At 38.1% G+C, this 17,160-nt stretch overlaps 1 protein-coding gene across 10 annotated transcripts in view; it reads right to left on the bottom strand.

The window, feature by feature from the left end:
- SBF2 (SET binding factor 2) overlaps positions 1-17,160 on the bottom strand; it is a 544,825-nt gene that overhangs the window by 201,692 nt on the left and 325,973 nt on the right. For all 10 annotated transcript variants that reach the window (XM_063728148.1, XM_054524676.2, XM_054524670.2 and 7 more), the window contains 2 exons: positions 5,538-5,742; positions 1,571-1,680 (listed from right to left, as the gene is read on the bottom strand). In XM_063728148.1, the coding sequence (XP_063584218.1) occupies positions 1,571-1,680; positions 5,538-5,742 (315 nt within the window). The remainder of the gene's footprint in view (positions 1-1,570; positions 1,681-5,537; positions 5,743-17,160) is intronic.

The raw sequence follows: 17,160 nt of genomic DNA, 5'->3' as shown, positions 1-17,160 counted from the left end.
TAACATAGTTATTAGTAAAATTAAACTCCTAGGGAAGAGGTGATTTATTATTAAGACCAATTATAAAATAGATTTGTGGTTATTTTTATATGTAAACCAGCAAGAAATATAAGATAATTATGTGATAAATTGAAAAACATTTAATTTCACTTTTTTTCTTCAACTTAACAAAACTTTGGTTACCAAATTGACTGTTGTTTCAGATCATGAGTCAAAGCCATAGATACGTAAGACACCTTCTTTCTATAACTAGTCAATTTTCCATGGCAAGAACAGAAAGAAAAATTAAAACAATAAGAAATACAAGTGATTTCATACTTTTAAACTGGTTGGCTGCTTAATCACTATTCAGCTTTAATTTATGACTGAAAAGTTCTGCAATCTCTTCTCATTTAAATATCACAAAAAAGGAAAGAAAAAGGACTCGGAGTTGCAAAAACAGATATCTCTAGGTGTATGCATTAAAACTCTTTTCACTTTACAACAGGCACATCCATAAAGATGCCTCCTTTAGTTCACCATGTAGGACTTAGTTAATTTACTTCACATATAATAATAATAAGCTTATTTAGCTAAAAAATCAGAACAAAGGAGAAAATAAGAAGGAAGTAGGAGGGCATGATATCACTAAAGGCGGGTATAAGAAATAGGATGTGAAAGTTGAAAGCAAAAGAAGTGAAAGACTCCAACTATAAGAAAACAGAAACCAAAAAGCACAAAATGTAAAGAGCACTGGGTCAGTTAGTGTAAAGGTAAACATTTCTACATGCTTTACCAACTCCTGAAAACAGATATTCAGAACTATGACAATGAGTCAGTAAGAAACGGTTACATTATGTTCAGCATGTTTCATTGAAGAAGGCAAGAAAACATGCTCTAAGGAGGCACATTTAAGTTCAATACTACAGTTCCTATAATCCATTACATATTCTAACTAGATTCTTTGCAATACATAAAATTATATTAAAATGTTAAGTTTTGGCCAAGCATGTTGGCTCATACATGTAATCCCAGCACTTTGGGAGGCTGAGGCGGCTGGATCACTTGAGGGCAGGAGTTCAAGACCAGTCTGGCCAACATGGTGAAACCCCATCTCTACTAAAAATACAAAAATGAGACGAGCGCAGTGGTGCGTGCCTGTAGTCCCAGCTACTTGGGAGGCTGAGGCAGGAGAATCGCTTGAACCTGGGAGGTAAAGGCTGCAGTGAGCCAAGATCATGCCACTGTACTCCAGCCTGGGTGACAGAGCAAGACTCTGTCTCCAAAAATAAAAATAAAATAAATAAAATGTTAAGTTTCTAAGTAATATGCCAAAATAGCGTTTTGAGAACAATGTTTAAAAGTTTGAGAGAAAAAATTACTATGAATATATTTCTGGTGGTCATATAATTAAGCTTGGCCCAACAGCTTTAAATCTTAGACACTATTCATTTAAAATGATCCAAACAATGAGAGGATACTTTATTAGGAAAAGGGATAGAATTAAAGAAGAGAGAAGCTGGTAACCTCGGCACGTAAATCTGAAAGGGAAATGATAAATGCTTACTTGGGAAAGGTGACATTTTATTACCTTTTCAGTTTCCAAAATTTTATTTTCAAATATGAATGAGATACAGTTTCTGACAACTTCTAGTCTTTGTGCACTGTTGAAAACTGTCGTCACCTTGTCCATTATCGAAACTAGTAAAAGAATATAAAGAAAGCACAAATAAATTAAACTTCTTTGGTAATTACAAAAGCAAAGAGACTATTACTTTAAGACTGTAGGTTGGGCGTGGAGGCTCACGCCCGTAATCCCAGCAATTTGGGAGGCTGAGGTGGGATGATCCCTTGAGCCCAGAGGTTTGAGACAAGCCTGGGCAACATAGCAAGACCCTTCTCCACAAAAAATACAAAAATTAGCCGGGCATGGTGTCTTGCACTGTAATCCCAGTGACTCGGGAGGCTGAGGTTGGAGGACCACTTGAGCCCAGGAGTCCAAGGCTGTGGTGAGCTAGGACAGCACTACTGAACTGCAGCTGGGTGACACAGTGAGACCACATCTCTTATTAGAAAACAAACAGAAACTGTTGATATGACCTACACCTTATTTTTTTCCCTTATTACAGAGCATTGAAAGTATTCCATATCATTATTTTGATCACATGTTCCAGTGCTGAAGTATCAGGCTAGCTGATTAATAATTTCACAGGATAGATTCTAATGAGACACTTAACTTTTATGCAAACTAATTCACATGGCAAAGTAAAATTATATTAAACAAAGGCAAACATCTATTTTAAACTTTGTCTACAACTAGTAATATTGTTAATATTTCTAAGATATTACCAAAGAAAAACTACATTCCACAAAATATTAGACATTACACATTTGAGTAGAGGGGACTTGAAGGAAAGATGTAGTGCAAAAAAAGAGAAATGATCATGATCAATGAACTGTTATACTGGCTTAGGAAAGTCACTTTTTAGTCATGCAAACCTAGCACCTTTCACCTTTTACCATAGGGTTAGAAAATTCTAGTGTATTACCTAGGCTACTAAGCTAGTTACCTAAATAAATTTAACTTATTAAGATAATATTAGAAGGATATAAATGAAAGTAGTATTTATATAAAATTTATACTTTCACAAGGAACTATACTATGCCATTTGTTTAAATGAGGTAGTATTAATAGTTCTTTTTTTGTATAAATTTAAGGGGTACAAGTGCAGCCTTGTCACATGGACATACTGCATAGTGGTGAAGTCCGGGCTTTTAGTGTGTCCATCAACCAAAATGAAGTATATTGTAGCCATTAAGTAATTTCTCATCCCTCACTCCCTTCCCACCCTCCCAGCCTTCTGAGTCGCCAGTGTCTTATTATTCCACACTTGATGTCCATTATTTAGCTCCCATTTATAAGTGAGAACAGTATCAATGGTTCTCAAGCCAAAAAGACTACTTATATTTTATGGCTACTCTTTGGATTCTAAAGGTACAATCCCTTCACCTTCTCCCATACCTAAGAAGAAAGACTATCATATTTTACTCATTAGTATTCATCTCATCAATACAAAACCTATATTCTTCAAATAATGTTTTAAACTTTTTTTTTTTTTGAGACGGAGTTTCACTCTTGTTGCCCAGGCTGGAGTGCAATGGCACAATCTTGGCTGCCTCCCAGGTTCAAGTGATTCTCCTGCCTCAGCCTCCCAAGCAGCTGGGATTACAGGCATGCGCCACTGCACCCGGCTAATTTCGTATTTTTAGTAGAGACAGCGTTTCTCTATGTTGCTCAGGATGGTCTTGAACTCCCGACCTCAGGTGATATGCCCACCTCGGCCTCCCAGAGTGCTGGGATTACAGGTATGAGCCACCGCGCCCAGCCTTAAACTTTTTAATAAAACTAATTATATGCTCACAATAAGCTGCAAACGTAATACAAAGAAGATCCTTGTACTCATCACCCAACTTCCCCCTATGGTGACATCTTTCATAATTATGCTTTATTAGGATCAGGAAAACAACTGGCATAATACAATGAATGAGACTATAGACCTTACTTGAATTTTACCAGTTTTCTTCAAATTATTTTTAATCATGTAACATTAATTTCCTGGTTAAACTGATTATTTCACATGACTTTTCTCTCTGAAATGCTCATTCATAATTGTGGGCTCTGGTGCTTCCCAGACACATAGGTTGGTGGCATAAACTGCAAATCTATCTATATTAGAATAGAAAACTTACAATCTCCAATTAATAACATACTTTATTGAGAGAGCAACATGTTTATGTTTATAAACTTTTAATTCTAAAATATCTTTAGCAGTATTTTAAATTTTCTTTAGGCTGAGTTATTAGAAAAAACATATTTTCTTTTTCTCTTTTTTTTTTTTTTTTTTTTTTGTGAGACAGAGTCTTGCTCTGTCACCAAGGCTGGAGTACAGTGGCGCGATCTTGGCTCACTGCAACCTCTGCCTCCTGGCTTCAAGTGATTCTCCTCCTGCCTTAGCCTCTCAAGTAGCTGGGACTACAGGTGCATACCACCACGCCTGGCTAATTTTTTGTATTTTTAGTAGAGATGGAGTTTCACCATGTTGGCCAGGCTGGTCTTGAACTCCTCACCTCAAGTGATCCGCCCACCTTGGCTTCCCAAAGTGCTGGGATTATGGGCGTGAGCCACCACGCCCAGCCAGAAAACATATTTTCTTGTAATAAATATGTTTACTATCTGGAATTTTTTTCCTTTGGAGAATCCAACCTAATTCACATTTTATACATGCATCTAATTAACCAACTTCAAAATATATCAAGAAAAACGGGAAAAACTGGAAAATAGGGAATTCTGCTATTATAATGGGTGACTTTAATATTTCTTCCTCAATAGCTGAAAAAAAGACAAAAGTCAGTAAAGGAAGACAACCCACAGAATGGAGAAAAATTTGCAAATAATATATCTGGTAGGGGACTTATATATAGAATATATAGAGTATGGTTACAACTCAATAATAAAAAGGCAAATAGCCCAATTTCAAAATGGGCAAAGAGACAGTGAAATGACCAATAGCACATGAAAAAATGTTCAGTATCAGTGGCTGAAATTAGAACGAAAGAAATCTAAAATGGCACAACTGCTTTGGAAAATGGTTTGGCAGCTCCTCAAAACATTAAACACAGAATTCCCATATGACCCAGCAATTCCAATCCTAAGTATACATCCAAGAGAACTGAAAACATATCTACACAAAATCTTGCACATAAATGTTCACAGCAGCATTATTCATAATAGCCAAAATGTAGAACCAACTCAAATATCCATCAACTGATGGATAAATAACCAATGTGATATATATCCAAACAATGGAGTATTATTCAGACATTTAAAAATAAACGAGGCCTGGTGCAGTGGCTCACGCCTGTAATCCCAGCACTTTGGGAGGCCAAGATGGGCGGATCACCTGAGGTCGGGAGTTCAAGACCAGCCTGACTAACATGGAGAAACTCTGTCTCTACTAAAAATACAAAATTAGCTAGGCGAGGTGGCGCATGCCTGTAATCCCAGCCTACTCAGGAGGCTGAGGCAAGAGAATTGCTTGAACTCAGGAGGCAGAAGTTGCAGTGAGCCGAGATCGCACCATTGTACTCCAGCCTGGGCAACAAGAGCGAAACTCCATGTCTCTCTCTCTCTCTCTCTCTCTCTATATATATATATATATATTCTCAAATTAAATAGTAATAATGGTTGAATGAGTCTGTAAATATACTAAAAATCATGGAATCGCACATTTTACATTGGCGAATTTACAGTATGTAACTTATATTTCAATAAAGCTGTTATTAAAAAAAGAAAAGATTCTATAGTGGCAGTGGTTGGGTTATGATTACTCTTTTTGGGAGGCAGTGAATGAAACAGTTTCTGAGTATTGATAATGCTCTGATTCTAGCTACAGGAGTTTGTTCACTTTGTGAAAATTCATCAAATTGCACACTTTTCCTTTTTGGGTCTTACATCTTTATAAATAGTTTACTTTTAAAACAGACAGACAAATACATACCAACAGGTGGACCTGCTGGCACAACACATTTCTTTTCTATTCGTGTGGCAGGAGGTGCATTCTGGTTCTTAGCAACATTTTCCTGTATTAATTCCTGAACCCGGGCTTCATTAATCTTTGGGAAAGGAAGAATATGAACTCGCAAGTGGGATCCTTCTGTTGGCCGTGGAACTTTCTGGAATGCCATATGAGGATTTGGATTCTCCTGTAATATCAGACATAGGTAAAATTACTCCAAGTTAAAATAACAATGGCAGATCACCAGGAAGGGAGTGAGAGCTTACAGGGACACGAGCTGGGTGGTTATACATACATTCATATATACGCCATAAAACATGAAGTACCAAAATATTACTTCTTCTTACATGCTCTATCAGCAGCATCTGATACAGTTTGGCATCTGCCTTCCTCTTCCATGAACACTTTCGTTACTTGGTTTCTAGGTCTTCTTGCTACATCTTTGTCTCCTTCTCATCTCCCTAATCTCTTAACAATGTGAATATCTCAGGGCTCAGTCCTTGGGTCTTTTTTCTATTAACACTCATTCCTTGGTGATCACTTCCAGTCTCCTCTTTAAACCATAAAAATACCAACAATTCACAAGTGTTTTTCTTTAAACAAGCTTTCTCCTAAACCCCATACCCACATGTTTAACTCTCTATACAATATTTTCACTTGGATTTTTTAAAAAATTCTAAACCTATGTCCAGAATGGAGCTCTTAATCTTCACCCACCTCTATCCCTGCTTTCTTCAGTCTTCCTCACATCATAAATGGCACATTTATTTTTTCCAATCATTTAGACAAAAAGCTTAGAGTTATCTTTAATGCCATTCTCTAACACCCAGCTAACCATTCCTCTGCAGATCTTGTGGACTTTACCTTTAAAATGTTTACAACTTGGCCAGTTTCACAACACTTTGGTTCAAGTCAACACCTCATGTTACAGCAGTACAACAGTCTCTTAGTCTCCCTGCTTCCACCTGTACTCCTTCATTCAACACTGCAGACTATGTGATCTAGTTAAGAGTATGTCAGTTCATCATATAACCGTTCTGTTCATTCCAATGGCTTGTCATCTCACTCACAATAAAACCCAAAGTTCTTGAAACAACTTACAACTCCCTACAAGATCTGGCCTTTCTATATGATGTGTCCTGCCATGATTTCTTTCATTTTTTTCTGCTCTAGACACACAGAACTTCTTGTTCTTGACTCAAAGCCTTTGCACTTAACTGTTCTCTCTGCCTGGAATGCCTGTGCCCCATGAATCTGTACAGCATCCTCCTTCCTTTCTTGCATTTCTTAGCTAAAAGCCACCTTTCCCGATCACCTTATCTAAAATTATACTCTCTCCCCCAACACACCCCATCCCTGTTATATTTTTCTCTATATCACTTATCACTCTCTCACATACTTTACATTTTATTTAACTTGTTTATTGTCTATCCTTCTCTCCATAAAATAAAGCTCCATGAGGGTAGATGTATACCTACTGCATCTAGAAACTGCCTGGCACATAGCAGGCACTCTAAAGCTCTTCCCACTGCATCTTAATGAGGGGGACACAATGCTGAACACACATAAGGATTGCAAGAATTGAATTAAATGTGTCAGCTAATATTTTTGTAGACTCTTGGGGTTGGCATGAACTTTTTAGTCATCCAGTTAAGCAGGATTAGATCTCAAACACTCCAGGTAGAATGGAATCCATTCTTTTATAAAGTTCTCTAGGGAAGGCTGCTTTACAACTATTCTTCACCAATTCTAACACTTATTCTTTGCAACCAGAAAATTCCTTATTCCCACTGAACCTATGTTATTGATGCTGTAGATTAAACTCAATACTATCCCATATATCAAAATTTTTTTTTTTTTTTAGACGGAGTCTAAATCCAGGCTGGAGTGCAGTGGCGTGATCTCGGCTCACTGCAAGCTCCGCCTCCCGGATTCACACCATTCTCCTGCCTCAGCCTCCCGAGGAGCTGGGACAACAGGTGCCCACCACCACGCCCGGCTAATTTTTTGTATTTTTAGTAGAGATGGGGTTTCACTGTGTTAGCCAGGATGGTCTTGATCTCCTGACCTCATGATCCACCTGCCTCGGCCTCCCATACATCCTCTTGACAGTTAAAATGGCCAACTGCCATCACTTCTTAGGGCTGCTCCCCACAATTCTTTTTGGTTATATGGCCCAGACCTAGATAAAGAAAACGCTGGGCTAAGGCAAATGATATAGTTAGTATGCCTCAGCAATATAATAGAAACACACTGCTTCCTCCCACTGCCGTTAAGTGTCAAAACAGATGGGTTCCAGTTCTTGCTCTAATCCTTATTATGTGATGCAGGACAAACAACTTTGCCTAAGTTATATAATTAAGCTTATCTTATATAAGGCTCCTCAGAAGGTGAAATCAGATTTAAAATCTGTTCTTGCCAAAGCAGCTCTCATACATGCTCTGTATTTCCCCCCATATCTAGCAAAGACAGGGAAAAATAAGTAAGTAAATCCTTAGTCCAACTCTTAGTAATCACTCTTTCTGAACCAAATGTTGAAAAACTGTTTTACAATTCTGTCTGGACTTAACACCAATGTCACTGGCCTGTAGTGTCTAAAACTGCCCTTTTCAAAAAGCAGTATTTTTGTTCTTCTCTGTTCTTTAGGCATGACTCTTACTCATATACTGTCTTCCCAAAAATAATAAATATCAATTCTCTAAAACACATTGGGTAGATATCTTTTTTTCAGGCTGGCCAGGTAATTCAGGTGGATCTTGAGGTCTGAATTATTTAAAGTATATTCATTACTTTGGTTTCTATTTATACTTTCTTTATAATAAAAATTAAAACTCTAAATATATTGCCCATGAAGTAAATATTTATAATAAAATTTAAAACTTGGAAAAATAAAAGTAGAAATAATCTTAGTAACACCAGTATTTTTTCTAGTTATATATATATATATTTTTTTTTCTATTGTTATATTATCTGTCTTCTGTCTTTTTCCAAAAATGACTTGGGGTGGTTTAGAAAAAGCAGGATGCATTGGCCAGGCACAATGTCTTATGCTTATGTAATCTCAGCACTTTGGGAGTTCGGAGTGGGCAGATCACTTTGGTCCAGGAGTTCAAGACCAGTCTGGGCAACATAGTGAGACCCCATTTCTACAAAAAATAAAAAAGTAGCCAGGCATGGTGGTGCCTGCCCATAGTCCCAGCTACTCAGGGGACTGAGGGAGGAGGATAGTTTAAGCCTGGGAGATGGAGGCTGTGGTGAGCTGTGATTGCACCACCACACTCCAGCCTGGGTGACAGAGTGAGACCTTGTCTCAAGAAACGAAAAAAAAAAAGAAAAAGAAGGATGCACATATCACTTCTAGTCAAAATCTCTAAAGAGTTGGTCTATAATTTGGTAAGTTCATCCTAAACTTTATAGGACATACAAAGACCAAAAATAGTCAAGGAAATTCTGAAGAAGAGTTAAGTGGTAGAGTTAAGATTTCCAGATATCAAAACTTACATAAACCTTTAACAGTTAATACAGTACAACAACTGTTATTAGTGAAGGGTTAAAAGGATGAATGGAATAGAATAGAGAGCCCCAAAACAGGACTATGTGAGAAAATATGATAGAGATAGGTGGCATGACAATTCAGGCGGAAAGGTTAGACAATTCAATGAGAGGTAGTATAACAAAATATTTTTAGTTCATGATCTCTGATTTCAGAACGCCTCGTTTCAAACTCTAGCTTGGCCACTTACTAGTAGTGTGACCTGGTGCAGTGCCAATTCACTTACCCCTTGTGTTGTAGTTTTCACATCTGTAAGGAAGATAATAATATAGTACCTACTTCATAAGGTTCTTATGAGTATTGAACGAGCTGTTACAGTAAAGCTGTTAGAACACACACACACACACACACACACACACACCCACCCACCCCACCCCAGAATGAATCTAAAGTCTGTTTTCCAAAAATTTTGGCTACATTCACTTAAAAATATTTATTCTCTTATTCTTTGCATATTCTATGGCATGGTACCATGCTTCTATAACTAAAGCCATCTGTTTCTCCCAAGATTTCCATCACATTACCAACTACTTATATTTTAGTAATTATAGTAGTAGTATCCAATATGTTTTTTGTTTGTTTGTTTGTTTTTGAGACAGAGTTTCACTTTGTTGTCCAGGCTGGGGTGCAGTGGCGCGATCTCTGCTTGCTGCAACCTCTGCCTCCCAGGTTCAAATGATTCTTCTGCCTCAGCCTCCCAAGTAGCTGGGATTACAGGTGTGCACCACCACGCCTGGCTAATTCTTTTGTATTTTTAGTAGAGACGGGGTTTCACTATGTTGGTCAGGCTGGTCTCGAACTCCTGACCTCGTGATCCACCAGCCTCGGCCTCCCAAAGCGCTGGGATTACAGGCGTGAACCACCACGCCCAGCCCTCCAATAAGTTTTAAAAAGAAAGCATTTATGTAAAAAATATGTTGCTATAAGTTATTAACAGTCTTTCCAGAAGCAATTAGAAATATTGTAAACCAAATCCATACACAATTTAGAATTATAAGCATTCAAAAGATCATGTTAAAACAAAGTTCAAAGTTGAATATCTGTAGTTGTATAGATATCCTACACCAAAATGCAGATTAGGGATTTTGTTAAATTATGATATATTTAGCTGTGTTTAGAAGATTCGAAAAAGACTCATGCCCCAGAATACAGTAATATTTGGTTTTCTGGCTCCTGAGTCTGTATACTGCTGCCCTCTAATGGGCAGCATGATAAATGTAAAGGACCACATTTGCTACCTTGAACCTAACTTGGTCACGAAATGACTTTTGAGAAGACAATAGCAATGAGAGGAGGTTTAGGGTAGGGCTCACTGTATTCTGCATATACTTAAAAACATCTGCTCTTACTTGTAACACAAAATGTGTTTGGACTGGTCCCTTGAACGTCACCAAGCTCATTAAAAGCTACAGCCCAATTTTGTGTTGAATCTCCTTGTTGAAATAAGGAAATCTGTTATTTTCTGACAGTACAAAGCAGCAGCCAAATTTTCATCTTTGATTCCAGAGAAATGCAAATATAAAGTAATAAACAAGGGCTAGACAACTAAACACTTACAGTGAACCTGGCAACATTTTTTTCCAAAGTAACCAAAATAAACCACTGAAAAGAGTTTGGCAGAATGCACTGTCTTTTACATTTTGAATTTGGATAATGATTTTCAAGGAATGGTCTCTATAATCCTGCTTTAAGAGTATACTTTAGTAATTCGAGGTAGAATGATTTTTCTCAGACATGAAAAAGTGACATATACACACATCATCTGGTCTGCAGCACTCCCCCAAACCCCCCAGCTTTGGTAGGCTAAGTGAGAATATGCCTAGGGGTTACAGAATATAGGCTTGAAACTAATTTCAAATAAAAGCAAAGCAAGGCACAACAAAAGCCCCAAACCCCAATGGAAATTCAAAGTAGGCAACAGCCACCTTGGGAAAAAGAAAATTTTTCCTATGCATTGGTCTTAGCACTGAAAGACAAATCAATATGATATTGTCAGAGCTTACCAAGCTTCCCAGATTAATTCAAGTATTTGAAATTATTTAATGTGCACAAATTACACTTAGAGCTATGTGGGATAGCAAGTTACACAAATTTTTTTCTAATACAATTGATGGCAATACTGTCACTGGAGTAAATTGTTAAACATTGTCAAAACGTAACTGGACTCTTTAGAGTTGCCTGGTAGTGTACATGACATTGATGGAATGACTCATCCTCAATTTTCCAACTTCACAGGACTTTCAAGGATCACATCCTTGTGAGATGACTGAGACATTCAATTGAATGTCTTATCCTTAATACAAATACATTTGGTAGATGACTTTAATATCTGATATGCTGGTTGCCCTAATTCAGGGTTTCTCAACCTATGCACTAATTGACATTTGGGCTTGATAATTATTTGCGGTAAAGAGTAGGTGTCCTGTGTATTGTAAGATGTTTAGAAGTATCTTTGGCCTTTATCCACTAGATGACAGTAGCACAGTCCCTCCAACTGTGACCACCAAAAATGTCTCCAGATCAATTTCATGAAGTAGGGTGGGAGGGTTGCTCCTGTTGAGAACCACTGCTCTAATTCATGACTCCAGATAGAGATTTCCTATTCTAAGACAAGTACTCTTGTCACAAGTACGAAGGCAATATACAGTGACCAGCTAACAGTCCTACAGTCTCACTCACCTGCTGAAATACAATTTACAATCACAATGAGATACCGCCACATACCTGTTGGAAAGGCTAAAACAAGAACCCCCCCCAACACCGCCAAAAAAAAAAAAAAAAAAAAAAGAAAGAAACCAGCAGGGCGCAGTGGCTCATGCCTGTAATCCCAGCACTTTGCAAGGCCGAGGTGGGTGGATCACGGGAGTTCGAGACCAGCCTGACCAACATGGAGAAACCCCGCCTCTACCAAAAATATAAAATTAGCCAGATGTGGTGGGGCATCTGTGTAATCCCAGCTACTTGGGAGGCTGAGGCAGGAGAATCGCTTGAACCCAGGAGGCAGAGGTTGTGGTGAGTCGAGATTGTGCCATGGCACTCCAGCCTGGGCAACAACAGTGAAACCCTGACTCAAAAAAAAAAAAAAAAAAGAAACCAACTGACAATACCAACTGTTAGTAAAGATGTGGCACAAATGGAATGCTAATATACTGCTGGTGAGAATGCAAAATAACGTAGACACTTGAGAAAACAGTTTGGCAGTTTCCTATACAGTTAAATATTGTATTACCATATATTCCAGCCTCCCACTCCTAGGTATTCATACAAGAGAATTGAAAACTTATATTTACACAAAAACTTATGCAAATGTTTGGGGTGGTTTTATTCATTATTGCTAAAATTGTTTTTCAGTTGGTCAACAGGTAAATAAAACTTTAGTCCATCCATAAAGTGGATTACCACTCAGAAAAAGGAATAAACAACTGTATGAAGCAACATGATTGAATCTGAAATGCACTGTGCTAAGTGAATGAAGCTAAACTCAAAAAACTACATAATGCCATTATGGAAAAGACAAAACTACACAGACAAAAAAATTGATCAGTGGTTGCCAAGTGTTTGAGGTGGTGGGAAGATGTGACTATAAAAGAGCATGAAGGAACTTTGGGGGGTGATAGAAATACTCTACATACTTACTGTGATGCTAGTGGTTGTATGACTTCACGCATTTGTCAAAACTCCTAACTGTAGATTAAAAAGTATACATTTTACTGTACAAAAAAATTAGATCATGATAAACCTGACTTATAAGTGAACAAAGAAATCAGATAGGACGGGAGAGGGGGTTCAATTTGAAGCCTATGCTTTGGGGGTAGGGCTTCATTTCATCATCATAATCTGTATAAGTCGTTTATGTCTATGTCTTGACTCTCTAAAGGTAATCACAATATTTTACTTCCTTCCTATAATTAAAAAATTCCTTTATTCACAGTTGGCAAACAGTATAAATGTCATCAGTTTGCCTGGCAGTGAAATTAACATTTTGCAGAAATGTAAAGGGTGTAGATTTTATTTGATTTGGACTAGTTATTTCTTATATTTGAGTTTTGTTCTCCCATTAGGATTCTAACACCTATTTGGTTCAATGCTGGGCTATGAAATATCCATAAGGCACAATTAGAAATCTCCTATTATTATTATTATTTTTATTTTTATTATTATTCTTTTTTTTACTATTTATTTTTTACTTTTATTTTTTACTATTATTCTTGTCTTGTTGCCCAGGCTGGAGTACAATGACGTGATCTCGGCTCACTGCAACCTCTGCCTCCCAGGTTCAAGTGATTCTCCTGCCTCAGCCTCCCGAGTAGCTGGGATTACAGGCACATGCCACAGCTAATTTTTTGTATCTTTAGTAGAGACGGTGTTTCACCATGTTGGCCAGGCTGGTCTCGAACTCCTTACCTCATGATCCGCCCGCCTCAGCCTCCCAAAGCGCTGGGATTACAGGCGTGAGCCACCGCGCCTGGCCCAGAAATCTGATATTATTTTACACAGAATTTTAGGTTCTTTAATATTTCCTTTAACTTTTCCTAAAACTCTCAGACAAAGCCAGCTATGGTGGTAAGTGTCTGTAGTCCCAGCTACTTGGGAGCGTGAGGTGGAAGGAACGCTTGAGCCCAGAAGTTTGAGGCTGTAGTGCACTATGTTTATGCCCGTGAATAGCCACTGTACTTCAGCCTGGGCAACAAAGTGAGACACCACCTCTAAAATAAAAAGCAAAAAACAACAAAACAAAAATTGTCAAATTACACATCTAGCAAATATTTTTATACTACTGCAGATGCAAAACAAATTAGAAAAACTGTACTATGTAAAACAATAAAACACATGTCCAACTGATTTCTTTCAGGTTTTTTTTTGTTGTTGTTGTTTTTTGAGACGGAGTCTCACTCTGTCACCCAGGCTGGAGTGCAGTGGCACGATCTCGGCTCACTGCAACCTCCACCTCCCGGGTTCACGCCATTCTCCTGCCTCAGCCTCTCTGAGTAGCTGGGACTACAGGCGCCTGCCACCATGCCCGGCTAATTTTTTTGTATTTTTAGTAGAGACAGGGTTTCACCGTGGTCTTGATCTCCTGACCTGGTGATCCGCCTGCCTCAGCCTCCCAAAGTGCTGGGATTACAAGCGTGAGCCACCGTGCCCCACCCAACTGATTTCTTAATGCCCTGAAGTAGAAGTTTTATGAAGTTCTTGTCTTGGCCTATCTTTTTGTCTTGGCCTATCTTTTTGTCTTGGTCTATCTTAATGTTCTCACTTTGTGAAAACATTTATTAGTGGTCCTTTATATGTGCATATCAAGAATCATAGAGGCCAAGGGCATTGGCTTACCCCTGTAATCCCAACATTTTAGGAGGCTGAGATAGGAGGACTGCTTGAGGCTAGGCATTCAAGACCATCCTGGGCAACATAGTGAGACCCTGTCTCTACAAAAAAATTATAAAAAATTAGCTAGGCATGGTGGTGTGTGCCTATAGTCCCAGCTACTAGGAAGGCTGAAGCAGAAGGATTGCTTGAACCTAGGAGGTCAAGGCTGCAATGAGCTATGATCAAGCCACTGCACTCCTTTCTGGGTGACAGGGCACGACACTGTCTCTTTAAGAAAAAAAAAAAAAAAAAAGAATCATAGGGATAGGGCAGGGAAGTAGTTAAATGTGTTCTCATGCAGACACTGAAGATTCTGAAAGCCAAAAAAGTAGGCCAACCCCCACATTATCAACTGGGAATGGAAAGAAGCTGCATAGATGTGTTGCCGATAATCTCTGTTACAATATCTTTTTTACAATAATCTTTGTTACCAATGCTTACACTGTTTGTCTCTAGTGGGTTTAGTCATTTCCTTCTCCTTCCTTCCACCTAACCCATTCCCCCAAAGTCACCAAATGCCTTTCTTAATTATTTGGGAAGCTCCAGAAAGCTAAAAGAGCAGCTAAGCTCAGTTACAATTCATCCTACTCACATTCCTAAAACCTCACTAAAAAGCAATATAAAGGAGTGGTGAGAAGAGACAGAAAAATTAAGGTATATTTTTCAGGTGCTTCAAAGGGAAATGAAAAGAGGGCCTAGATACACATACCAGACTTCAGTGCAATAAAGTATTTACAAACATCTGAATGGAATCACCAGGTCTCAATTCCAACCCAATAATAAGGAAAGAGTCAAATTAGATGGTTGGTTCTTGCTTACCAAAAGGGAATTTTAGAAATGTGATTAAAAAAACAACAACTGACTAGTTAAAAATAGAACCATGTGGATTATTTTCCTCCCATTGACACCATCCTGCCTCCCTTCCCCCAATTTCCTGCATAACCTAAGAAAGTAACTTTACTGTCATGTTCTGCTTTTTAACTTTATAAAGTATTTACTTCATGAATGATGATTTTATCATCATGGACTTCAGAATCTTAGCACTAGAAGGAATCTCAGACAATCTAATGACAATCCACTGGGATAGTCACAAATTCTTACTCGTCATGTCTGTGTATCCTTTTCTGAAGGATATTAGGAGAATTATGCACCTAGAAAATGCCTGGCACTAATAAGTACTTAACAAATATAATTTATTAAATTAAATGAAATATAATTAGATTGTGAAAAAAATTTCCAATAAGGCCCATGAAATGTAGAAGACATTTGAAGGGCTCTTACCCAGTAATATAATCTCTTAATACTTCATGATGATCACTTTTAAAGTGTCAATTTTAAAGGATAGGGATCGTCTGTGTTTTTGTTTGTTTGATTGTTTTTGTTTTTGTTTTTGAGACAGGCTCTCACTTTATCACCCAGGCTGGAGTGTGGTGGCAGGACTTCGGCTCAATGCAGCCTCAACCTTCTAGGCTCAAGCCTCGACCTCCTGGGCCGAGGCGAGTGGATCCCTTGAGCCCAGGAGTTCCAGATCAGCCTGGGCAACACGGTGAAACTCCGTCTCTACCAAAAAATACAAAAAAATTAGCTGGGTATGGTGGCATATGCCTGTAGTCCCAGCTACTCAGGAGGCTGAGGTAGAAGGATTGCTGGAGCCCAGGAGGTCGAGGCTGCAGTGAGCCGAGATTGTGCCACTGCACTCCACCCTGGGCAACAGAGTGAGACCTTGTTTCAAACAAACAAAAAGAACAACATGTAAAGTCAACTACTGGAAACATCATTTTTTCCAATTGGAGACGATCCAGCCTTATTGTGAAAGAACACAGGCTTAGGAAATGAATAGATGAAAATTCCTAATTTAAAATCTGGATTTAATCACTTAAGAGTCATATGATTCTGAGCCAATTATCCCCATTAAAATGGGGATAATGACACCTGCCTTACATTGTCGTTATGAGGATGAGAGATAATTGTATGTAAAGTGCTTAATTCCATGCCTGGCACAATATAGCTAACTGTGCTCTCATGCAGACACTGAAGATTCTGAAAGCCAAAGTGGGCCAACTCCTGCATCATCAACTGGGCATGGAAAGAAAAGCAGTATATTTATATATGAACTCAATATTTATTATTATTATAATAGGTCAAAAGAAATTTCTCATATGATCATGCTGTAATTACTTCTACACAGCCACTATAAGTGGCAAAGACCAGCACACAACAGAAGTTTTCCTTCTAACAGAATTCTACCAGATTTCTTTTTTAAGTTTTAGTATACTAATCAGGAAACACATTTATTATATCAGGCATGGTTATAAATAACTAAAAATGTGATCAGTCAATAAATTCAAGTAACAGATCTTGGCATGCAAGTTGCCAGAAAAATAATTTATACTTTTGCTAAACCAATATTATGATTTAACGTGTGATGTATTTAGAAATCTGAAAATATTGTTTCTTAGTAAAGAAGCTAATAATCTACAAGTAACAGTCAATTAAAGTACTTCTGTGTTAAGTAATTTAAAATTGAAATTAAATTCATCTTTTTTTTTTTTCTTTTTTTGAGACAGGGTCTTGCTCTGTTGCCCAGGCTAGAGTATGGTGGCTCAATCATAGCTTACTGCAGCCTCAAACTCCTTGGCTGAACTCCTGGGCTCAAGCAATCCTCCCACCTCAGTCTCCTGAATG

Source organism: Pongo abelii, chromosome 9 (genome assembly GCF_028885655.2).
Source record: "Pongo abelii isolate AG06213 chromosome 9, NHGRI_mPonAbe1-v2.0_pri, whole genome shotgun sequence".
Classification (NCBI taxonomy): domain Eukaryota; kingdom Metazoa; phylum Chordata; class Mammalia; order Primates; family Hominidae; genus Pongo; species Pongo abelii.
This window is presented reverse-complemented; position numbering and strand designations above follow the sequence as displayed.